The 26,567-nt window shown below is 35.9% G+C and overlaps 1 protein-coding gene across 2 annotated transcripts; it reads right to left on the reverse strand.

Annotated features, from left to right (window-relative positions):
* Positions 1–26,567, reverse strand: ARHGAP11A (Rho GTPase activating protein 11A). Of its 2 annotated transcripts, none has more exons than XM_060004947.1 (12): positions 26,066–26,567; positions 22,312–22,382; positions 20,424–20,520; positions 19,638–19,891; positions 18,797–18,960; positions 18,484–18,630; positions 9,982–10,056; positions 9,054–9,182; positions 6,334–6,463; positions 5,750–5,858; positions 2,928–3,066; positions 1–2,524 (listed from the first exon to the last, which is right to left on the reverse strand). In XM_060004947.1, exons 1-12 carry the CDS (start codon positions 26,192–26,194, stop codon positions 939–941), a joined length of 3,030 nt encoding a protein of 1,009 aa, XP_059860930.1. In that variant the 5' UTR covers positions 26,195–26,567; the 3' UTR covers positions 1–938. The 2 variants fall into 2 exon arrangements, with proteins under 2 accessions (XP_059860930.1, XP_059860929.1); XM_060004946.1 differs by having other exon boundaries at positions 9,018–9,182.

Consider the following 26,567-nt stretch of genomic DNA (forward strand, 5'->3'; position numbering starts at 1 on the left):
AAAGTTATCTTTAATGTCTTTGCTAAATAAATAACATTTACACACACGACAAAACCATCACAGGCTCCTGTAGGTATCTAAAGTGTAAGAATCCAAGGTAAATGTACAGAGGTGCATCAACTATTTCAAAGTCTAAAATCAAGCATCTGTATATAAGCAATCACTTTGATTAAAATCTTCCAAGCTTAATTACTCCCTCTTAAAACATTTTAAATTCTATATTGGACAAAACAGATATAAATGTACTTGTGCAAATTAACTTTAAAAAACATAGTATGGCTTTAAAGTCACAGTTACTGCTGCAGCATCATACTATATGAGCACACTTGAGTCGTCACTCTGCATTAGCCATTATTCTTAGTTCAAGTGAACACACTGTCACATCTATTGACAATATATGTCTAATTACTCTGCACCCAAAAGGAATAAAGGATTAAGATGCTATTGAAACAAATTAATTTCTAGGGACTTTGATAAAGACAATAAACATTAACGGAATTTGGGAAATAAGATTTGCAGGGCTTATCTCTCTCTCTGTGTTAGACATTTCTTAGAGAAACCTCATCTGATTTAGGAGTAACAGGAAATAGGCACAACTCATTCCATTCTTCTATCGCATGTTAAAAAATAAAATTCATGCAATTTTCAAAAATTAATTTCTTATAAACCCAGTCAACAATTTCTTTAAAAAAGTAAAGTGTAACCTCTGCTTTGAGAGATGACAATAAAATTAGTAAGTTTAAATATTGCCATAATTAAGAAAAACAAAGTCATCATTTATACAAGCTTAAGAATTCAAGTTGCTTGTGCAATGAAATTAAAATTGATCACACACCAATCATTCTGAGCTACAAACTAACACGTAGATTACCTTGCAAGTCATATCGCCAATTGCTAATTTTATTTACATTAATGACAAGTAGTATAACATTTACCAATTACAAGTCTACAGGTCTACTTGTTGGTAGTAGTTGAGCTTTTCCAATAGGATTTTTTGGAGAACCTTTATACCAGACCCTCTCTTTATCTGATGGTCTTCTAAGGACCCTGTTATTTATGCCACGAGAAAAGCCCATATCATTATTTACAACAGATTTTACTATATCGTGATTTGTCAGATCATCCAAGGGAACCTTAATTTGGCCATTAGATATCACTTCCTGCTTACAAACTCTGGTGGACCCAAGAGAAGCATTTCCAGAGTTTGGGTGCCTCTTCATTTGTGAGAAAGATGTAGAAGTTACCTCCATGCTTGATTTTGAAATCGCATCAACATTCGACTGTTTGCATGATGTAGCCTTCTGTTCTTTAGGACTTGATCTGGTACATGGAATAGAGGAATCTTTTGATGTACATTCTACACGAGAGGGAAGAGCACTATCACAGCTCACTGATTTAACCAGAGGAGAAGCAGCATCACCAAGACTTGCTAGTTTATGTCTTGGAGGTTGTCCACCATACAACAACAAAGAATTAATTCTTCTGACAGACTGACGGACAGGCATACGCTGAAACTTAAGAGGTGACTTAACTTTTGTCCTATTTGGTTCATTTAAAGAAAGATTGTTAAACCACTGTATGTGGTCTGAAACCTTTCCATGCTCTGTCATTTGTAAATGTTCAGAAACCGTTTTATCACATGTTTCCACCAGTGACTGCTGTTTAACAATTCTCACAGGCCTAGGTTTTGACAGGTTTGCACTATTACACGTAATCTGCTCTGAGGAAGAGGCGCTAGCCACGTCCTCTCTAGAAGCTGCACATTTCAGTAAGTTCTCTTCGATCATATTTTCATTCTCCTTTAATTTAGTATTTAGTGTATCCCTTGGGGACTCTTGTTTCTTTATTTGTTCATCACTGGACAATTCCTGCTTGCTTAAATAATCTTTTGGTATATTCGAATGAATGTTGTCTTCTAGTTCTATCTTCATCTGAGTTGAGTAACATTTTATAGGGGCTTCTCTACCCAATTTTTGAGTTTGATGTAGTGAGAAGTCTCTTTCTGAAAAACTAATTTCATCTTTACTAGTGTGGTGTTCATTGGATTCTATCACAGTGAAATTATTAATTTCAAATAGATTTTTTTCTGTGCTACATTTGATAGAAGATGTTTCATTAAATTTTACTTTCCCTACATTAGTTAATGACGACTGCCTGTGATTTATCAATGCATGAAGATTACTTCCAGATTCAGAAAATGCTTTCTGAATTTTCACCACAGTCTCTGTGGTCAGGTTATTTTCATCCCCACTAAGAGAGCTGCCAGTTACGTTGTTATTATGCCTACTGTGTACATTAGAAGGGGTAAGCTCATATGACCTAACAGGTGACTTTTCAACCATCATATCGGTCTCCAAGGAAGAGTTTTCCACCTCAAGAACTGCATCTATTGGAGAAGCTTCATTTCCATCTATTTCTTGAAAACTTGAATTACTAGGTCCTGTCCAAGACATCCGGTAATTTCTTCCACCTAGTCGCTCTGGAGTTAATAAGTTTTCCTCAGACTTACTGATCTTTTTTGAACCTAAAATAAAGCAGTTCAGTGTTTTTAATCATTTATATCTGACCTAGTTTTGAAATGTTATTCAAATACATGACAAATTAAATACTAAGCATTTAATTCCGATAAACTAGATTTGTGTTAAAAGAGATAATTTTTACCTATAAATATGTCAAACATCTTTATATTTACATTTTTAAAGATCCTCCAATTATTCATAGACAAATACATTGCAATTCCAATATTTTCATTATTCAAACACGAATTTTCAATTTCTAGAATAGTAAATTACTTAATATATTTTATCATTAAAAACAACTAAAGGTTATATGTCAATTATATCTCACTAAAATGGGAAGAAAATTTTTTAAAAAACAACGAAAGTAGGCTTTTGGGATAAAACTCTAACAATATCATGTAAATATACCTTTTTTTGTTAATCTTTCATCAATATATGGGCTAAAAAGCAGACCTGTTTTTACAGATTCAATCCTATTTTTTAAACTTTGTTGATTTGCAAGTCGTCGACCAACATTTTCAGATCTATCGACACCAGAACACACATTCTGTACAGAACAAAATGAAAAAGTTTTGGTTAAGAAATAAACCTAGTTAATTCAAAATATTACTTTGTAGTTATCAAAATCCTCTACAGCTGATTTTAAAAGGTGTGTATATAATTGAGGAACAATTTTATAGCAAACACAATATACTTGCATGCATGCTGATGAAAATTATAAGCATTTGACTTGGCTATTAGTGGATATTTTATGATCTAAAATAAAAACAGCCTCACAAATTAACTTAAAAAACTTTTTGTGTGTGTGATGACTGTGCCAGTACCTGTTCACAAGAGTGAAAGAAAACAGAAAAACAGAACAAAATCTTACCTCATGGAATTTACATTCTTGATGGGCAGATTTAGATCAGAAGACAGACAATAAACTATAAAGTATAATATACAATATATAAGGTGAAAAGTGCTAAGGACAAAAGCAAAGCAGGGTAAGGAGGATACGGAGTGGTGAAGGGTGGGGTATAATTTTAAACACAGTGAACAGAAGATGATTTGTGAGTAAAGAAAAATGAGAGCGACAGTCATGAAGGTATGAGGGGGAAGAACATTCCAGAACAGGAAAATGCCAGTGCAGCCTCTAAGGCTGAAGCAAGGTCTGGCACACTTGAGAAACTGCAGGAGGCAAAAGTGAATGAAGCCGAGAGAGCAAGGGAGGGTGGCAGGAGGAGAGCTCCAAGAGGAAGGCCAGGAACAGATCATGCGGGGCACTGCAGATCAGTGTAAGAACTTTGGCTTCTCTTTTTTTCCCCTCAGAGTGAAGCAAGGAGTCACTGAAGGGTTCTGAGCTGAGGAGTGACATGAGTGACATAATTTAACTCTGGTTTTTAGAGGATAATTTTGGCTCTAGTACTGCAGCAAGGTAGAAGCAGGTAGACCTACTAGTAGGAACTTGTAGTAATCCAAGTTCCAGATGACATAACTTAGAGAAGGTTAGAAATGTAGTACTGGTGAGAAATAGTCAGCCTGGATAGACTGAAAGCAGAAGTTAGACAGGATTCCCTAATGGTTTTGACGGTACATGTGCGAGAAAGTGAGGGGTCAAGAATGTCTGCATGCTGTTGATGGGAATGTAAATTGATACAGCCACTATGGAGAACAGTATGGTTGTTCCTTAAAAAACTAAAAATAGAACTACCATATGGTCCAGCAATCCCACTACTGGGCATATACCCAGAGAAAACCGTTATTCAAAAAAAGACAGGTACCACAATGTTCACTGCAGCACTATTTACAATAGCCAGGACATGGAAGCCACCTAAGTATCCATGGACAGGTGAATAGATAAAGAAGATGTGGTACATATATACCATGGAGTATTACTCAGCCATAAAAAGAAACGAAATTGAGTTATTTGTAGTGAGGTGGATGGACCTAGAGTCTGTCATACAGAGTGAAGTAAGAAAGAGAAAAACAAATACCATATGCTAACATATACATATGGAATCTAAAAAACAAGTGGTTCTGAAGAACCTAGGGGCAAGACAGGAATAAAGATGCAGATGTAGAGAACGGACTTGAGGACCGTTTCCTCTCCTTGGGGAGAGGAAAGTGTAAGCTGGGACGAAGTGAGAGAGCATGGACATATACATGGCATGGACATATACACACTACCAAATGTAAAATAGATAGCTAGTGGGAAGCAGCCGCATAGCACAGGGAGATCAGCTCAGTGCTTTGTGACCACCTAGAGGGGTGGGATAGGGAGGGTGGGAGGGAGACGCAAGAGGGAGGGGATATGGGGATACATGTATACGTATAGCTGATTCACTTGGTTATATAGCAGCAACTAACACAACAATGTAAAGCAATTATACTCCAATAAAGATGTTAAAAAAAAAAAAGAATGCCTGCATGGTTTTTGGCCTAAGTGATTAGAAGAATGAGTTGCCATAAGTGAGATGGTGAAGACTACAGGTAGAATAGAAGTGTGGGTGGAGGAGACGGGGAGGAGTGGAGAAATACCAACAGTGGAGAAGTGCATCTTGGGAGCTCTATTTGGGGCAGGTTACACTTGAGATGTCAACACCTCCCTACTTGGGATCAACACCCAAGTAGGGAGGTCAAGTAGGTAGGTCGGTTAAACAGTCAAGTTGTTCAGGAGAGCATTTGGGGCTAGAGATATAAACTTCAAGTCGTAAGTATATAAACTTGAAGTCGTAAGTATATAAGTCGTAAGTATATACATGATGTTTAGAGCTGATGATCACCCTGAGTGAGTGGAGTGAGAAAAGAAAAACCCAAGGGCAAAGTTTTGGGCACTCCAATGTAAAGGAATTAGAAAATTAACTGACAAAGAAGGAAGAAAATCATGAGACTATATGTCCTCGAAGCAAGGAAAGAAAGTATGCCAGAGAGGAGCAAGTCATCAGCCAGGTTACATGCTGCTGACATATCAAGGCTAACAAGGACTGGTCTGAGCAATGCTCAATTCATGAGTGATCTTATGAGAGCTGTTTCAGTGAGTGTTGGGGATGAAAGCTTCACTGGAATTGATTTCAGCAGAATAGAAAAGGAGGAACTGGAGATAACAACTCAAGTGTAAGGGCTGGTATAAAGAAGAGCAGAGAATGGGACAGTAGATGGAAGAGAGGCAGGGTTGAGAGAGTCTTTTAGCATCAAGTCTTCAGCTTTATCCTAATATAAACTTCAATGAAATGGTGAAAGACACTTACTCCATCTTTGCTGCTTTTCCCTAGATTAAATTTCAAACGAAGAGATCTTCGAACCTTTTCTTTACGGCTGATTTTAGGAGAGAAGCAGTCTGCTTTTCCTGATTCCACCCTAGAAAGAGTCAAATTAAAAACATCAGTTTATAGCATAAGAACTGGAATTCCTACGAAATAAAGTTTGAAAGTCCAGAGCAAATCACATTGTTAGTAATTGAATAGAGTAATAATTTTTTAGGTTTAAGATACCATATAGGAACACATTGTATTTGCATAAAAAATACAAGTATTTTATAAAATAAACTTTCCTGTTTATCACCAGAGTTTAGTCACTTATAAACCAGAATCATTAGGGTAGACTAGCTTTTTATATTAAAAGGAAATTTAAAAATTACACACATCAACATAAAATAGGATTTTAAGCAAGTAAAATGGATTCAAATTAGGAATCTTTCTCTAGAGGATATGCACTTGATTAATAAGACTATAAAGGCAAAGGGCATTTTTAAAAATTATGATTCTCAGTAGAAAGACACAAAATATTTTATTAACTGTATATACCAAATTTTTATCCAACCTGGATAAATTACCTGCAAACTTTTTTGCTTGCAAGCCTTTTACTTCGCCTTAGCACACCTGTACTGATCAAATGGTTTCCATTGACGGCGACAGGAGAGAGTGAACTCTGAGATGACCCTTCTGGGCTTGTATCAAAGTGAACTATAAAAATAACCACACGTGATAGACCACACATACTCATTTTCTTTTCAAAGTATAAAATATTAATAGCAATTAGATTTGAAGTCTTAATTTCCACCCCTAAACAACCACAAAATCACATAATTTCTGGTTAGAATCTTCAGGGGTCAAATAACCCAAGTCAACTGAAAAAAAAAATCTATTTCTTACTTTTTAGTTACCAATTAAAGGTCAGATTAAACATTATTTTTATATTAGAGTTTTGCTTTAAACTCTTTTAATACTACAAGGGAGGGGTGGGCACTGTTGCAGATTGGAGAAGGAGCAAGCTTTCGAGACAGACTTGAGTTTGTCCACCACTTACTAAATGGCTTTAGGCTCTAAAACTGGACTTCTATGGTGAATATAAATATTACTGTAACGTATATAAGATGTCTAGCACAGTACCTGGTACATAAGATTAATTAATGCTCTTATCAAAAATAAACTACTGAAAAACAATTTAGTATCTGAGTATCCAGTATGCACCTGCTAGCCAACTTGCTGTCTACCTGACTCTGGAGTGCAATTTGTCCAAAAGTTTTGGCAAACAAACAAAAACTGATGATCTATAACATACACCTAACCACTTGGCTACTGCCATGTCCCATGATAACAACTGGAGGTTACAACAGCTCATTTTGATTAAGTTATTTAACACTATACCATGAAACCAACTATAATAAAAAATTAGGGAAAAGTATAATAGTTATGAGCAAAGGCTCCATATACATTTGATTTGTATTTGAATATTGCCCAGGATACACTCAACAAACATGAACCCTCTCAACTTATCATTGGTATCGATAAAGAATTCACAGGTCCCCAAACAGAAATATCCATGTTTTTTCAATTACAAAACCAGAAAATAATACAACCATTACAGTGACTTTTTGGGTGCATTCGGCTAAAAAGAAAGCTTGGAGGCAATATGATATATCCAATGTGACATAGGTAGCTTTATTCTAGGGCTGCAGTCTAGTTATCTTGAAAATATATCAGTGGTGACAAGGAGGCACAGTCAGAATAGATGGAATAACACACAGTTACAACACATATTAGAAAAAAATTAAAAATAAGTACACTATGGATTGTAGATTAATCTTGTTGCCTACATATATTAAAGAAAAGCATCATATCTGTTATAATCCAAACTTAGAAACCAACTCATTTTCAATTTTGCAGATGCAATTTACTGAATTGTGGCTGAGAAAGGGTCAAAGAAAAATGGTGAGTTAAAATAATAGAATTACTGATGCTGAACTTGTTAATTTTTTTATAAAAGAAGTTTCGCTAATGTTACAGTAACATAATGTTTAATCTATTTTTGGGGAACTTGGAGAGAAGGAATCTGCAGGTTCATTTCTTGGGGAAGATGATGTATTGCTAATAAACAAAGGCAGGTAGAACTATGATTCACATCTGTCACTTGGAAGTAGTCCTCCAAAGCAGAAAGCCTTTAAATACTAAAAACACACTAAGTTACTTTAAAGGAGTTTAAGTCTCCAGCCTGTGAATACAGATAGAACTACAGACATAGCTTCAGAGTTCTTATCATTACACTTTAATGAACCACAGAGAACCTGAAGAACCATAGAGAACAAGTTGCTATTCTGTTCACCTTTTTAATACAACAAACAAGGAAAATGTAAACCTTTCGGATAACAAAAGCGAAAGAGAGGCTTTTGGGAAGAAAACCTCATAACCCAGCTAACAAATTCAAATTGAAACTCTTAACATTGTCTGAAACCAAAGAAAATCTAAAAGAATCAGAGGCTACTCACATTTTGTCTAAATGTGACACAAATATGAGATGGAAGACCCTGGGCTTAGATTTTCAATTCATTTTGGGTTGACCACAGGTTAATACGAGCCAACTTGTATTCTACACATGCTAAAGGAGCAGACTCAATCCAAGATCACACTAACAAAAATTTGGTATTCAAATTAGCATGATTATATTTTTCTCTGAAGGCTCTGGTTGGCCACATTAGGAACTTGTATTTCATTTGGAATAAAATGGCTGGGCTGGTAAGGGATGTGGAAACCATGCCATAAGGATGGCTTTTTATAAAAGCCACTTGAGTATAAAACTTTAAAAATACTGCCCCCCAAATTAACCCACAATGGTACTTCAATGGTAACACCCCTACTCTGGATTCAGAGATGCTCAAACGCTGGTGACCTCAACTCAACAAAAGACAGCAATCCAGCCACAGCTACAGATCCAGAAGTAACTAAAGTAGAATTTAGGATGTTCAATCACGTAAAACCTGAGCACAAGTGCTATCCTATCCACAGTGACCCATAACTTTCAATAGGCATGGCAGTAAAACACACACACACACACACACAAATTATACTGAACCACTGTCTATTTTAAAAGTTAGGGGACTTTATAAAATTCAGAGATCTGATAAAACAGAGAATAAAACTCTGGCTCCTAAAGGGTCATATTAATATGAAATAGCACTTTGCCCAGAATAGGCACTCATGTTAATGTTTATAACCCAATTATATAAATTCTATTTGTTACCTGATACTGGTGTAGAAGTGCTACTGAAGAGATTACCTGGCAACAACTCAAAGTTACAATTGTGCTTGATGGACTTCCTTTTCTTACTTGAGAAACCATGGGAATCTACCGGTAGTTTACGCTTAGCATTTGGTGTAAGAATCATTGGTGAAATGGATAGCTGGGCTGAAAAAAAGAAAACTTGTTTTTTCTCCCACAAAGTTGATAAAATACAAACACTTTATATAATTTCTTCTTATAAAGCTATTTCTTAGAACCAAAAATGGGGGGGATATGTTTACATTAACATTATCAAATATATATTATAAAACTAAATTAACACTATGCAATTACTTAAAATAAAAACAGTGAAGTTGCAAAGAGGCCAGACTCTTAGTAACTTCAACACCAAATAGACTAAAAGATGCATATAATTCACATTAAAGAGTATTAAATAGGCAAGAAAAATTATAATCAAGGTGTTGAAACAAAAACTGATCTAAATATTTTTGATTTTCATCATAACTGAGTATTAACCAGCTAATGTCTTCAATCTAGAAAACAAAACAAGTGATCAAATTTTCTATTACTGGGTTGAATAATTTCAGCCACAAGCAAACCAAAAAAAAAAAAAAAATTGGAACAAATATTAATAAACTTCTGGTTCTAAAATAAAAATGAGATTTATTTTCACATGTTCAATATCATCCAACTTACAAATGGAAGAACATGATTCAGAAGATCAAAGATATAACAATAGACTAAAATAAATTCATACCTACAATTTTACGTTCATTATATCCAATGTAATTATATATTATGTATTACATATATATAGCCAATGTCATAATATTATAGTACAATATCTCCACTAAAAATTACATTTGGAATTGATTAAACAAAATAAGTTAGGTAATCATTATCGTAATTAATTTTTGTATAATATATATAAATGTCCACTTAAATAAATATATATAATACCTACCAGTTCTTTCCTGTTGAGGTGTAATAGAGGGTGTCCTGTTAGATTTAAGTTTATTTAATGCTCCACTAACAAAATCTGAAATGCAAGGCATATTTATAATCATATAATCAATTATAACAACATTTACCTAACTTTTATCAATAATTCATATTGCTATTTGTGGTCTTTTAGCATCTAAGTTTATATCAGCTTATATGTTTTAAAGTCACTTAAGGTCATGTAAAAGGAATTATTTCAAAATAGGGGAAAAATACTAAAGGATATATTTGTATTTCATTCCCCTCTTATACTCCCATATCTCTCAAAAAAAAAAAAAATAGATAAATAGGAAGACATTAAATACAGAATGAGAGACTTCCCTGGTGGTCCAGTGGTTAAGACTTTGCCTTCCAATGCAGGGGGTGTGGGTTCGATCCCAGGTCGGGGAGCTAAGATCCCACATGTCTCACAGTCAAAAAACTAAAAACATAACTTTAAAAATGGTCCACATCAAAAACAAAAACAAAAAACATACAAATAAATAAATACAGAATGAACTGTAAAACAAGTATCTATAATGTATAGAAAGAGTATGGAAGAGGAAATCATTACCTTTTGAGGAAGGAAAGAAATGGCATTAAGAGAGGAATCTTTGCAAGGGAAATAAAACCTGGACAGTGTTCTGAAGGATTTGTAGGTGTTGATTAGGGTGGAAGGTAGAATTCAGGCAAGGTGACTAGTATATGCAAAGGTATGTAAGAAAAAAGAGAATTTATGTATACTAGAAACCAGGAGTTTGATACTGCTAGAGCAAACAGTGAACAGTGGATACGGTAAGAGATAAGTCTTGTGTATTAGGCAGAACAGGGCTGTGTATCATTTTGAAGAACTTGAACTTCTCCAAAGGCAAAAAGGAACAAAGTCATCATTTCTGCACTTTAGGAAAATCACTAAATCTGCAGCAGTATGACAGATTTATTGGGGGGTAAGCCTCCTTGGATGGAGACAGGCAAACTAGCTAAAGTTTCTTCTAAGTATGCTATTCAGTCATTCAACAAATATCTATTTTGTACCTATTATGTGTCAGACACAATGAAGATACAACAGTGGCCAAAATATGAAACAGTGACCTTTACAAAACTTACTCTATTGGAGGAAACAAACATTAAATATACTAAGGAAATAAATACCTATTGACAAATGGGTAAATAGTGTGAAGTACAAATATAACAATGAATTTAGACTGTGGAGTTAGAGGAGGTATCCTTGAGGAACTGATATTTAAGCTGAGACCTGAAGGAAGAGTGGGAATTAGCCAGGCAAGAGAAGAAGGTCTTAACTGAGGTAGCAGCTATGGAAATGGAGGCATTATTAAAGGTATTTAAGAGATCAAAGTGATAGTGGGATGTGCGAATGAGGAAAGAGCAGATAAGGACGTCTAGAATTCTGACTTTGATGACTGAGTAGACAATGGCGCCATCCAAAGAAACTCAACAGGCCAGGAAAGAATGGAATGACATACTCAATATATTTAAAGATAAAAACTGTCAGCTATATCATTCAGATGTGAAGGAGAAATACAGGGTTTCCCAGATGAACAGAAGCTGACAGACTTCATCAGTGCTAGACCTGCCTTACAAGAAATGCTGGAAGGAACTCTTCTACCAGAAAACAAAAAGGCAAAAGTAAACAAAATTTTGAGTAAGATGATAAACAGAATCAGAAAATTGCAACTCTATATCAAAATAAGCTGTCAAACAATTCTATAATAAAGGTTAAAGGGAAAAAAGCAGTAAAACTATAGCTACTTCAATTTGGTAGAGAACACAAAACATAAAGAGACAATTTCAGGCAACAGAAAGGTAAAAGGAAAAGGATGAAACTCATATAGGCAAATGAAGGTAGTAAGATGCTATTGGCAGAAAAAGGACTTTTATCTGTAAGACAATTTACACAAACCTCATAGTAATCAGAAAATATAAATCTAGAGGGACTTCCCTGGTGGTGCAGTGGTTAAGAATCTGCCTGCCAATGAAGGGTACATGGGTTCGAGCCCTGGTCTGGGAAGATCCCACATGCTGCAGAGTAACTAAGCCTGTGCACCACAACTACTGAGGCTGCGCTCTAGAGCCCACATGCCACACTACTGAAGCCTGCATGCCTAGAGCCTGTGCTCTGCAACAAGAGAAGCCACCGCAATGAGAAGCCCGCGCACCACAACGAAGAGTAGCCCCTGCTTGCTACAACTAGAGAAAGCCCTTGTGCAACAATGAAGACCCAACGCAGCCAAAAATCAACAAACAAAATAAATAAATTTATTTAAAATATGTATATATATATATATATATATATATATATATATATAAAAATCTAGAGCAGAGACACAGAACATAAAAGAGAAAACTGAGAAAAACATCATAGAAAACCATCGAACCAAAATGGCAGACAGAAACACAAAGAAAAAGAAACAATGGAGATACAGAACAGTCAGAAAACAAAAGATAAAATGGCAGTACTAAGTCTTCATCTATCAATAATCATCCTAAATGTAAATGGACTGAATTCACCAATCGAAAGACAGAGTGGCTGGATGGATTAAAAAACAAGACCCAACTATATGCTGCCTCCAGGAGACTTACTTCAGATCTAAAGACAAACATAGGCTCAAAGCAAAGGGATGGAAGATGATACTCCAAGCAAATGGCAGCCAAAAGAAAATGGGTATAGCCATACTCATATTAGACAAAAATGACTTCAAGCTAAAAAAGTTAACAAGAGACAAAGGTGGACATTATATAATGATAAAGGGGACAATTCACCAAGAAGAAACAACAGTTAATATATATGCACCTAATATATGAGTGCCCAAATATATAAAGCAAGTATTAACAGACCTAAAGGGAGAAACTGACAACACGATAACAGTACGGACTTTTAACACCCCACTTACATCAATGGATAGTTCATCCAGAAAGAAAGTCAACAAGGAAGTAGCAGTTTTAAATGAAACATCAGACCAGATGAACTCAATAGATTTATACAGAACATTCCATCCAAATACAGCAGCACACATTCTTCTCAAGAGCACATGGAACATTCTCATGGATTGAGCATAACTTGCAACACAAGTCTCAATAAGTTTAAGAAGACCGATATCATATCAAGCATCTTTTCCGATCATAATGGTATGAAACTAGAAATCAACTACAAGAAGAAAGCTTGAAAAATCAGAAATACGTGAAGACTAAACAACATGCTACTGAACTACTGAGTCAATCAAGAAATCAAAGGCGAAAAACAAAACAAAACAGGTGAATCCTACCAAACATTCAAAACAGATTTAATACCTATCCTTCTCGAATGCTTCCGAAAGACTGAAGAGGAGGGAGCACGTGCTAACTCATTTTATGAGGCCAAATTTCCCTGACACCAAAACCAGGCAAGACAATGCAAAAAAAGAAAATTATAGGCCAGTATCTCTGATGAACATAGATGCAAAAATCCCCAACAAAATATTGACAAACTGAATACAACACTACATTAAAAGAATCAAATACCCGCAAATCAATCAACATGATACACTGCATTAATAAAATGAAAGATAAAAATCATATGATCATCTCAATAGATGTAAAAAGCATTTGACAAGATTCAACACCCATCTGTGACAAAAACTTTCAATAAAATGGGTATAAAAGGGAAGTACCTCAACATAATAAAGGCCATATATGATAAACCCACAGTCAACCTTATACTCAATAGCAAAAAGGTGAACGCTTTCCCTCTAATATCAGGAAGAAGATAAGGATGCCCACTCTCACCCCTCTTATTCAATATAGTATGGAAAGTCCTAACCAGAGCAAACAGAAAAGGAAAAAATAAATAAATAAAAGATATCCAAATTGAAAGGAAGAAGTAAAACTGTCACTATTTGCAGAGGACATAGTTTTTATATATATATATATATATATATATATATATATATATATATATATATATATATATATATATAAAACCCTGAAGACTCCACTAAAAACCTATTTGAAATAATAAGAAAACAATCCCATTTTACAATCACAACAAAAGGAATAAAGTACCTAGGAGCAAATTTAACCAAGGAAGTAAAAGACCTGTACATTGAAAATGCTAAGGCACTGTTGAAAGAAACTGAAGAAGACACAAAGAAATGGAAAGATACTCTGTGTTCATACATTAGTAGAATTAACACTATTAAAATGTCCATAGTACCTAAAGCAACCTAAAGACTCAATGCAATCCCTGTCAAAATCCCAATGACATTTTTCATGTCAACAGAATTAAAAATCCTAAACTTTATATGGAAACACAAAAATTCCTGAAAAGCCAAAGCAATCCTGAGAAAAAAGAACAAAGCTGAAGGTATCACACTCCCAGATTTCAAATTATATTACAAAGCTATATAGTATTCAAAACAGCCTGGCATTGGCAGAAAAACAGACACATATCAATGGAACAAAATTCAAAGCCCAGAAATAAATCCATACATATATGGACAATTAATTTATGACAAAGATGGCCAACAGGCACATGAAAAGATGTCCAACATTACTAATTATTAGGGAAATGCAAATCCAAACCACAATGAGATACCATCTTACACCTGTTAGAATGGCTATTATCAAAAAGGCAAGAAATAACAAGTGTTGGAGAGGGTGTGGAGAAAATGGAACCCCCATACACTGTTGGTGGGAATGTAAATTGGTGCAGCCACTGTGGAAAACATTATGGAGATTCCTCGAAAATTTAAGACTAGAACCACCTTATGATCCAACCATTCCATATGAGGATATTTATTCAAAGAGTATGAAAACACTAATTTGAGAAGACACACGCATCCCTATGTTCACCGCAGAATTATTTTCAATAGCCACGATAAGGAAACAACCTAAGTGTCCATCATTGGATGAATGGATAAAGAAGATGTGGCACATATATACAATGGAATATTACTCAGCCATAAAAAGAAACGAAATTGAGCTGTTTGTAATGAGGTGGATAGACCTAGAGTCTGTCATACAGAGTGAAGTAAGTCAGAAAGAGAAAGACAAATACCGTATGCTAACACATATATATGGAATTTAAGAAAAAAAAAATGTCATGAAGAACCTAGGGGCAAGACAGGAATAAAGACACAAACCTACTAGAGAATGGACTTGAGGATATGGGGAGGGGGAAGGGTAAGCTGTGACAAAGCGAAGGAGAGGCATGGACATATGTACACTACCAAATGTAAGGTAGATAGCTAGTGGGAAGCAGCCGCATAGCACAGGGAGATCAGCTCAGTGCTTTGTGACCGCCTGGAGGGGTGGGATAGGGAGGGTGGGAGGGAGGGAGACGCAAGAGGGAAGAGATATGGGGATATATGTATATGTATAACCGATTCACTTTGTTATACAGCAGAAACTAACACACTATTGTAAAGCAATTATACTCCAATAAAGATGTAAAAATAAATAAATAAATAAAATGGGGCAGGGGGAGGAAACAACCTAAGTGTCCATCAATGGATGAATAGATAAAGAAGATGTGGTATATATATACACAATGAATACTACTCAGCCATAAAAAAGGACAAAATCTTGCCATTTGTGACAATATGGGTGGACCTTGAGGGTATAATGCTAAGTGAAATAAGTCAGACAAAGACAAACACCGCATGCTTCCACTCATATGTGGAATAAAAATCCCAAACAAACTAAAACAACCAAAATAAATGAACAAACCAAATAAACCAAAATAAACACACAGATACAGAGAACTGAGTTATGGTTACCAGAGGGAAAGAGAGGTGTGGGAAGGGCGAAATGGGTAAAGGGGGTCAACTGTATGGTGATGGATAGAAATGAAACTTTTGGTGGTGAGCACACCATAGTGTATAGGTAAGTCGAAATTTAATGGCCACATGAAACTTACAATAATGTTATAGACCAATGTCAGATCAATAAAAATACATAAACAGTAAATTTTTAAAAGGGAGGGGGGAAGCTTGCTGGATAAGACATTTAGGCTGGGTTTTGACAAGTGGATATTATTTGAACAGTAGAGGTAGATGGAAGTAAAACATTATATCAAAAAGTATAAGCAAAAGAACAAAGTGTCTAAAAATAATGAATAAAGAAAGCAGTTTGACTAAAGTATAGATTGCATAAAGGAGAGATAGGATACAGTAGAAAGGCATGGTAAAGCAATCCTATGAAAGATCTTTAATGTCAGGCTACAGATATCAGTATTAATGAAAGTTTCTGAAGGGTATGCATGTGAGATACATGATTAGAATTATATATTAAGAATATCGCCTTGACAGCAATAAGCAGGGCAGATTCAAGGAGGAGGCACAAAGACCAAGAAGGAAATTCTTACAGTAAACATGCAGTAAACACTGCAGATAGAATCTTACAGAACCTGAAAACTCTGTGAATACAGACGGTAAAGTAATAGTTGGGCACCTATGGCTTAAAGCTGTGACTAGAGAATGGTGGTACCATTAATAGAAAAAAGAATTCGAGAAGAACCAGTTTAAAGAAGGTGAAGATGATCATTTCAAAATGCTGAGCTCAAGCACCAAGGAAAAGCAGAAGTGTGATGTCTGCCTAGTAGAGACTTTTACTAAAGTGGTTTGACATTTGTGAGATAACAGTGGTAGAGATTTAAGTGCTCATCTATTTAGATGCAATAAGTGAAACTTACAGGAGTGAATGAAATCACAAAGGGAAAAGGGTAATAAGATGATCTGTATCCAAGAATATCTGAATTTGGGGTAGGAAGTTTTGTGGGTTGAATTGTGTGCTCCAAAAAGATATGTTTAAGTCCTAACTCCCAGTACTTGTGAATGTGACCTCATTTAGAATTAGGGTCTATGCAGATGAACTCAAGTTAAAATGAGGTCATTAGTACACCCACTGGTGCCATGACAGTTCAGAGGCCGATCATAAGAGGCCAAAAAAGTGGGTGGTACTCCAACTCCTGGAAATCCCCACCCCTCCTCCAAGATAGTTAGAATACTCCTCCCACTTGTTAGCCTATGAAATTACCAGCCCATAAAAACTAAGACCCTCACACCTCAGGGCCGCTCGCCCTTCAAGACAGTCTACCTATTGCCTTCTGAGATGGCCCACACTCTGTCTGTGGAGTGTGTATCTCTAAAATAAACCTGCTTTCACTCAAAAAAAAGAAAAAAATAAAGATGAGGTCATTAGGGTAGGCCCTAATTCAATGTGATTGGTGTCACAGAGAAACACCTAGGGAGTTCGCCATATGACAACACAGGCAGAGATTGAAGTGATGCAGCTGCAAATCAAAGAATGGCAAGAATCGATAGCCACCACCAGAAGCCCGAAGAGGCATGAAAAGATTCTCCCTTAAAGGTTTCAGAGGGAACATGGCCCAGACAACACCTTGATTTCAGACTTCTAGCTTCCAGAACTGTGAGACAATAAATTTTGGTTGTTTTAAGCCACCCAGTTTGTGGTAATTTGTGGTACTTTGTGGTACTTTGTTACAGTACTGTACTGTACAGTACAGTACTTTGTTACAGAACAAAGAAGGCATAAGGGAAATCTACAAAGGAGGCAAAAAAAAACCAAGGAGGAGGCAAAATCATATCAGCCAAAAGATTCAAAAAGGCATCGGACAGTTAACAGAAATTGGTTCTGATACGCAAAAGATAAGAAATTTCCTAAGGCAACTGGAGGAATAGTCTGTCTTCCCAATCAAGAAGATTAAGAAGTCTCATGATTGATTCCACCAAGAGGAAACTTTGGTTCTTTTTGATTCTTCCTTGGTAATGTTTCCTTCATTATTTAGTTCATACTGCTAATTTATATTATTGTTTCAAGTCATGATCTCACACATGGACTACTGCCACACATTTTTGACTATTCTCCCTACCTCCAAGTCTCAATTCTCCAAACCAGATGATTTTCTAAAATAGTGTAATCATGTTATGCCTCTCTCCAAACCTTCAATGGTTCTCCAATACCCAGTTTAATGTTCTAATTCTTTAGTGTGAGTTCAAGCTTATCATAATACCATCCTAATCCCTAGGTTGAGCCACTCAAGTCATGCAGACATAGATTACTTCTACCTTACAGACACAGACATAGATTACTTCTAGTTTACACAAATCTTTCTTCATAGCATCCTCGAATAGGATACAAATATTCTGACCCTCTACCCAGTTCTCCTAGATTCTACCCATTCTTCAAGAAGGTTCAGTTTAACTTTCTTTTTATAGTGTCCCTGGTCATTACAACCAGGGAACTTTTCTCCCTGGAATGCAGTTTATATTTGTGTTAAACATCTAGCACATAAATATTAGATTATATTGTCATTTTTATTTTTCACATGCATATGTCATGCCTCTCCAACTATGCTGTAAGCACCAAAAAGGCATACACCATAGCTTATGCTTTTTTATGTTCAAACACATTTCAGGCAAAAGCAAATTGCTGTACATCCACAAACAGGACTGCCATGACCGCTTACCTCCTACACTTTGTCTTCGCTTTCTCTTACAGTCACCAGGAGTTTCATAATCACCTTCTTCAAAGCCTTCTAGTGATGGAGTAGCACAGAGTTCATCAATACCCAACATAGCTGGTATCTTTTCTAGGATAAAATCTGGAACATGTCCTAAACGAAAATGTTCACAATTAAGATGGTTCCTCTACTCCCCCTCAAAACATTGCAATAGTATATAGCCACTTTCTAACAGTTGTCTTCATAGTTCACTTAGAAAAAGCTGGGATCTCCCTCATTTAAACAAATCCCATTATTTAATAATGCAACTACATCTTACCAATATCTGATGCATAATCAATAAGAGTTTGTACTACTGCAGCCTGTAATCGTAGCTTTTTTTCTGTGTTAGCAGACATCTTCTCATGCCCTTCACTTGTCTGAAGAAGATTTGGTGCAAATATCACAGCAAGATTGCTGCTATCCATCTTATTCTCACTGCACCTTAAAGGAAAAAAGGTTTTATGAGATGGAGTTAAAGATAAAAATACAGAGTTAAAATAACATATTGGGCACATTTTGCAGACCTCTTATTTTATCAGTTAAACACAAATCAAGACACAGTTATCCTTCATCTACCCATCTACATGACTGGCTTGAAATAAGACAGAACCAGAAATACACAGCCTCTCTGTGCTTAAATATATGTCATAAAAACATTGCTACCCACAGAGTTCACGCTTTGTTTTTCCACACAAATTGAACACATTTCTTTGATTTTTCAAACCCACACACAGAAAATTCGAAGTACTGAAGGCAGCCAAGTATGTCTAAAACCAGCAGTCTCAATGACAGCAGGGAGAAGGGAAAAATTTGAAAAGCAAATCGCAAATATTTTAGAAACACAATAATCTGAAGCCATTCAATGGACTAAGAAGCCTATAAACACCAATAAGCCATTAAGGCATCCACCATGACAACCCTAAGACAGCAAGGAAATATTATATTTGGTATATTGTTTTTTTAAATGATACAGGGTATACCTCTTATAGTAAGGAAAAATATAATATTTTTAAGAAAAATTTCCATGCCAAATGAAATTTAATTTCTTATCATAAGGGTAAATCTAGCTAGTTGAGAAATTAAACTACCATCTCCCAAAACTTTTAATTACTACTCACCTAAGAGAAACTTTCCTGAGAAAGTTAAAGAAGTATCTTAATATATCAATTGTGTGGTCAGCCATAAGACAGGAAAGCAACAATGTAGCTTTATTCTTCTCCTCTGTTCTTAATTGTTGAGCTTTGAAAAGTGCTTCATGCAAATCAGCTGGGAGAATGGGCTCTGGCAATTCCCTAAAAAACTGCTTAAGAAGCCCTGCAATATCACAAGCAGGTGCAGAAGACAGGCATCTTTCACCATGATCCAGTTTATTCTGAAATAAATACAACAATCTTGAGCGTTCGGGGGCTTAAGGGTTTAATGCAAATAAAGTATCCTTTCTTATACTCTAAAGAGCTTTCTTTAATAAATTTCTCTTAACTCTTGTTTTAGTATTTATCACTTCTCTTTAGAAGGCTAAAAACAAAATTTAAAAAAATTTTCATTTCATATAGTACATTATAGGAACAAGGACCATGAATCTGAAAGTACTCTGTAAACTTTTAAAGCATTATAAAATATAAATAGCTTGATTATGACAATCATTTCACAACATATACATATATCAAAACATCAGGTTGTACACCTTAAATGTATTTGTCAATTATACCTCAATTTTTAAAAAAAGCATTATATAAATGATATACATTTTGGAAAAACGAAAAAGGTTCTTCTGCCATGAAAAAAAGCTTTCTGCAAACTCAATTTCTGTCCATAATTCATGTAATAGTTCTAAATATTTCAATCCTAAAAACCAAATTAAAAAGTGGTACAAATGAAAAATTATAGTTCAAGAATATGCTTACCTTTAGTGCTTTTAGACGAATAACAGATCCTGATTTCCTAAAAAGCCCTTCTGTATGAATATGCTCTTCTAAAGATGTGCAAGCATCAACAAGAAAACTGAAAGAGAGAACTCTTTTTAGGTGGTAAGACACACATCTCTCTAAATCCTATTCTCCTGCCAGAGACTACACCCCTTTCAGCTCTGATGCTACAAATCCCTTTAATCTCTGTGATAGAAGGTTACTTTTAGTTTTCCTTCTTGCTTCCTAAACTCTTCTCTAAAGCCCATCTTTTTACCCATGACAACTTCAGTGAGCCTGCTCAATCCCCGATCCTTGCCAATCTTAATCCATTTCTCTGCTTCAGCTCAGAGCACAAGATTTGTCTTTTTTTTACTGCCTTCACTTCTTCATATCCCAGTCTTTGCTCAACCCTCTGCAATCAGACTCATCCCCATTACTCCATCAAGATCACTAATGGCCTCTGCCTTGCCAAATCCATGGTCAATTCACTGTCTTTATCTTGCTTGTCCTACCAGCAGCTGATACACTCGACCACTCTGTGACGGCCCTGAAAATACTCTTCTTCACTACACTTTTGGAATTTCTGCTGTCTCCCTGACTGCTCTTTCTCAAACTTTTTCTGGCTCCTCTTTTTCTGCCAGACTTCTCCATCCTAGGATCAACCAGGGCTCTAAGGCCTTCTCCATTTCTTTACCTATTCTCTCTCCACAGGTGATCTTGCACAGCACACATAGCTTAAAAAACCTACCATCAACTACATTTGCCCAAAAATAAGGCAAGGCTTTTTTTTTTTCTCACCAACATTACCTGTCAGAAAGTCAGATATATCCATCCCAGTCCTTACAATCCTTCACACATTTAGAGGTGTGGGCTCAATTTCTTTATACTGAATAATTTTTAACAATCAATATTGGCTTTAGATGCTTAGGTAACAGCTGGTAACAAAAAATTTGAATGGATGTCAGCTGCAAGTAAATGAAAGCATTGTACTGGTGCATAGTGGCTGAATGTTCCAGAGTAACTGACAGAAAAACTTTCTTTTTAAAAAAGCAGACAAAGAAACGACAACAAAGATTTAGTCATTATTACTAGAGATATGACTGCAATTCTAAACGCTGAAAATCATCATTAAAAAAAACCTTTCATAGGCCATTTAAAAAGCAAAATAGTAAGTGGTTACTTCATGAAGATTGTGAATCTGTATCTATAGGGTGAGTGAGGGAAAATTGTTCTAAGGCAGCAAGGTGTTCAACAAATACTTTTGGACAATGCACCAATTAAAAACCTAAGTTATTAGACTAGAGTAGCCAGAATGAACCTTACTTTGGATAGAGGGGAAATGAATTAGTAAGAGCTAAGGTAGTATCTTTCTACTACGCATTTTTAAACTATTTTCTTAAGCCGTAAACTTCCCTAGCAACTTCTGATGCAGTTAGTCCAAAAGGTTATTTACAAATAGTGACACAGAAAAGCTCGTGTTAAATAATTTATATTCACAAATACTCCGATAGTTAAATATTCTTTTGTCCAACATTTCTAAGATAAAAAATATTAAAATTATAAATGAATTGGTAGTTTAGTATATTACTGAGTATCATCAAAACAGCAATGAAAACATCGGTACAGAACGGAAAACTCTGCCTTAGAACAAAAATAATTTGCTTTCTAACATTTATTCATTACTAAACCTTAAAATTCAATCCTGAAAATGAGTACAAATTAAAAAGTTAAAATACGCAAAAGTTTAAAAAACAACTTTTAACATTAGTTGAGAAATAAAATCATTTGCTAGTTCCAACTAATTTTGTGCGCCATTCAACTATTTATTGTTAAACATTCCAATACCAGTTTGAAATATTTACTCTTCATTTCAAAGTTTGCTCACCTTGGAATATGTCCATATTCTGGAACAACAGACTGGGGCAATGCATTAAAAGGTACTCCAAATATTTTACCCTAAAATGACAAAGTCAGTTACTCTAACACAAATATTAGGCTCAATATAAGTTTTCTTAAACATTAGGCAAATTAAAAACCTCACAAAATAAAACAAGATAGCAGAAATAAACTATTGGTCGAGACACAGAAAACAATTACATCAAGTATATTTGTTAAAAAATAACTACTTTATACTAGATATTATGCTAGATGCTGGGAGTACAAAAATGGTCAAGATAGAGTCATCGCCCTTAAGCAACGCAGCAAATTCCCTCAGTTTCCAATCCCACAACAGAAAATCAATCCATTTAGTGTTCAGCAAGGAAATTCTTAAACAGAATTTGGCCCAATATGCTAACATTTCTGGAAAATACTACAAGCTCCTTTAGTAACTATATAAATACTGACCTTAAACTTTCTGTTGGTCACCTTATAAATACTAACTTGAACAAAAGGCCAAATTGGCCTATAACAGTAATTCCTGTCACTCAGTACTTCCTAAAATTATATCAGGGTGGTTCCTTTTATACCTGATTATCTTTTCCACACTCTATGGGAGAGTACTAATCAAACTGTTCTGAGGTATCCAAGGAAGGGATTCTGCAAACAATTTAAATTTCACGTCGTACTTTCAAAACCAATTTTAAAAAGTCAGAGTGGAATGTATTACTCGCATTCAAATTTTAATACATTTGAAGATCCCAAGAGCACATTTGTACGTTGGTTAACTTGAGTGTTTGTGCACACCTCTGAATAAAGAATCTGCCACTATCTTTGGGCATATATTCAAACTTCTTAAAAACAAGTCACTGATTAAGAAGGTTGTAGCTTTGCCTTGGACTTAAACGTAAATTAAAGGGATTTCCCTGGTGGCTCAATGGTTAAGAATCCGCCTGCCAATGCAGAGGACACAGGTTCGAGCCCTGGTCCGGGAAGATCCCACAAGTGGAGCAACTAAGCCTGTGCGCCACAGCTACTGAGCGTGTGTTCTAGAACCCGCGAGCCACAACTACTGAGCCCGTGTGCCACAACTACTGAAGCCCGAGCGCCTAGAGCCTGTGCTCTGCAACAAGAGAAGCCACTGCAATGAGAAGCCTGCGCACCGCAGCGAAGAGTAGCCCCTTCTTGCCGCAACTAGAGAAAACACGTGCCCAGCAACAAAGACCCAATGCAGCCAAAAATAAATTAATTAATTAAAAAAAATTCAAGCCTGTATATGTCTGCTTATATGAAATTAGATTAAGTGCGCATATCTAATCACTCATATGTGATTTAGTTCAGATCATATGTGATTTAATTTAGTTTAGCTACATCTGCTCTCCATGAATGCTCTTGAAGCACTTGTGTTGTAAGAGTACCTTATTTAACCTGTTATTTATAATAAGAAATCATTCAGGGAATTCTCTGGTGGTCCACTGGTTAGGACTCCACGCTTTCACTGCTGTGAGCCTGGGTTCCACCCCTGGTCGGGGAACTAAGATCCCGCAAACCACAGTGCAGCCAAAATCATTCAGTATTCTTAATGATTTGACAAAATCTTACTAGTCCCTTTTCAAGTAGCTGGCTCAATTTAACTGACGAATATAGAAAAGACTGTGTAGCATAGTGCTTAAGTGAGCAGGCTCCTAGAGGCAGGACTGCCAAGTTTTAAATCCTGGCTCTTCCACTTATTAGCTGAGTGACCTGGATTAAATGGTCATTCTCTGTGCCTCAGTATCCTTATATAGGTCCTAAGTCATAGAGTTGCAGAGAGAATTAAATGAATTAAAAGATGTAAAACATCAGTGTCTGACAAAGCAAACATTCGAAGAATATTTGTTGCTGTTACAATTATTTCAAGGTGAGCTATTAAAAAAAAAAAGTTAGGGGGACTTCCCTGGTGGTCCAGTAGTTAAGACTCCGTGCTTTCATGGCAGGGGGCACAGGTTCCATCCCAGGTTGGGGAACTAAGATCCCGCATGCTGCATGGTGCAGCCAAAAAAAAATTAAATTAAAAAAAAAACTTAGTATGGGCAACCCCTTATTTGGGTAAATCAGAATTTTCTTGATACTGTGCAACCAAACAAAATGCAAAACTAAATCAGATGCTGAAGCTGATTGTAAGTTTACAAATGTCTTACATAACCAGAATTCAGCGTTTTTTTTTTCAAGTCTCATTACGCTCAATAACTGGCTTCACAAGTAAGTGCTATAATTTAATCTCATAAAATAAAACTAATAACATGCTTTTAAAATTTTATGTATTAGAACATCACTTACAATATCATCTTTAAAAAGATGTCTAGCAAGTTTCTTAAAGAGCTCAAAACTATCATTAGATAACAAACGCCAAAGAGCCAAAGAAATCTAGTATTCAAATAATTACCTAACATGTTAGATCTCATTCGTGTTAACACAATGATCTTCTGTATTTCTCTATTAGAATATTTTTATTAGGGTTTCTAGCATGATTACCAATTAGGATGAGGACCTCTGATTATCATAACAACTAGTGGCATGTGACAGGCATTGTGTGCTAGTCTCATCTACAGATCTTATAATTTTTTTAAATCCCCTAAACAACTCAACGAGAGATACCATTCCCATTTTATAGAGTAGGAAACTAAAGCTTAGGACAAGCAGCCCAAGATCACACCCCAGGAATCAAACTCAGGTCTATCTGACTCTAAAGGCCAAGTGTCAGTTTTTCTTGAGGGGTAAGAAAAAAATCTGCATACAAATTCTTTCATATACGTACAAAACCTACTATATTTGAGATCTTGGAAAGCCAGTTTTATAATCAGAAGAAACCACTTAGTTTTTAAATATAAACAAATATGTTGCCAATAAGTTGCAAACAACAAAAATAATTTCTCCAGAATTTATAAGCTGTTAAGAGGAATATACATTATTTGTCAGTTTTCTTCTCCAAGTACTTATTTTCTTTCAGAAACTATAAACTATTAAGAGTTATGAAAATTAATTTTTAATTTTCATCTGTATTTAGAAAGCACCATATAATTAGGCAAGTAAATCTAAAACAAAATGCTTTATATTCAACTTATTTTTCACAATGAAATTCTTGACGATTCTGTAGAGATATTAAAATCTCATTCGAAATCCCCTAACCTCAACCACCCAAAAATCAACAGCTTCTGAATCATTCCACTGTGGTTTCTCAATTTACTCATTAATAAAAAAAAAACCTTTATGTCTCAAAAATATGATATAGCCAAGCAGCAAGCATGTTCTTTTCAAATAGGTGAATATAAAGTTATTATCTAAAGCCTATTTCTAATACTGTTACACCTCATCTACTGATTCATTTAAAAAAGATACTGGTAGCTCTTGTTCCTCTCCAAATATTACTCAAACAGTGGTGGTGGGGTAGTGTTTGTCTCCCTTCCCACGTGCAACTTGTTCAAAATACAATAACTTAGCAGGACATTTTTATTTGTCACAATTGGGACACGCTACGCGCATCTAGTGCATAGAAGCCAGAGATGCTGCTAAACATCCTATAATGCACAGAACAGCTAACCCCAATACCCCCCAAAGAATTATCTAGTTCAAAATGTCAGTGTTGCTGAAGTTGACACACTTAAACATTTTCTCTTTTGGATCCATATAGAATGAACATTTTAACATGACCCGGTAATAAGTGATGGTAGGGAATACGCCCCCCTCCTTTTTTAACCTAAATCTCTTTCCCCATAACTTACCACGATTTCCGTGGCTGCTGTCTCCTGTCTCCTGCGATCGCACTGCCCGCGGCCACCCTTGACCTTAACGCCATAAACAGCCCGAAGCTGCTGTACAACGGCCAACCGCACCAGCCTCTGATCCCACATCCCGGACACGTCGCCCACTCTCCGAGGTGGGATCTGAGTCCTGACCCTCTTTCGCCACCAAGTCTTCCAATTTCCGAACACTCTCAGTTTTGCGCTCAGCTCCGTTGCCTTCCGGCCACGTCTGGCACTCTTCCGGCCCCGGACCCCAGCCACTTCCACGGCTTTTTCCTTGCTCCACCGACCGTCTTCTCTTAGCCCTTTGACCTAGCCACACCTCACGTTTCCTTCACTTACACCGGCATTCTTTCTAGTCACTTAATCCTTTCGGCTACTTACACAGACCTCCCTTCTTTCTTCCACATCCTTTCGGTTCCTTGTACCACGCCCGTTACCAGCTTCTATTTCAGGCCACCTTCCTCCAAACCTCCCTTTG

The sequence above is a fragment of the Delphinus delphis genome, chromosome 2 (genome assembly GCF_949987515.2).
Source record: "Delphinus delphis chromosome 2, mDelDel1.2, whole genome shotgun sequence".
Taxonomy (NCBI): domain Eukaryota; kingdom Metazoa; phylum Chordata; class Mammalia; order Artiodactyla; family Delphinidae; genus Delphinus; species Delphinus delphis.

Excerpts from the sequence above, each read along its gene's own strand:
- ARHGAP11A (XM_060004946.1), bottom strand. The coding sequence starts at position 26,194 with ATGTGGGATCAGAGGCTGGTGCGGTTGGCCGTTGTACAGCAGCTTCGG. Across the intron at positions 22,383-26,065 it reads CAGCAGCCACGGAAATCGTG|GGTAAAATATTTGGAGTACC; the intron begins GTAAGTTATGGG and ends TTGTCATTTTAG. Across the intron at positions 10,057-18,483 it reads GCGAAGACAAAGTGTAGGAG|ATTTTGTTAGTGGAGCATTA; the intron begins GTAAGCGGTCAT and ends CTTGCATTTCAG.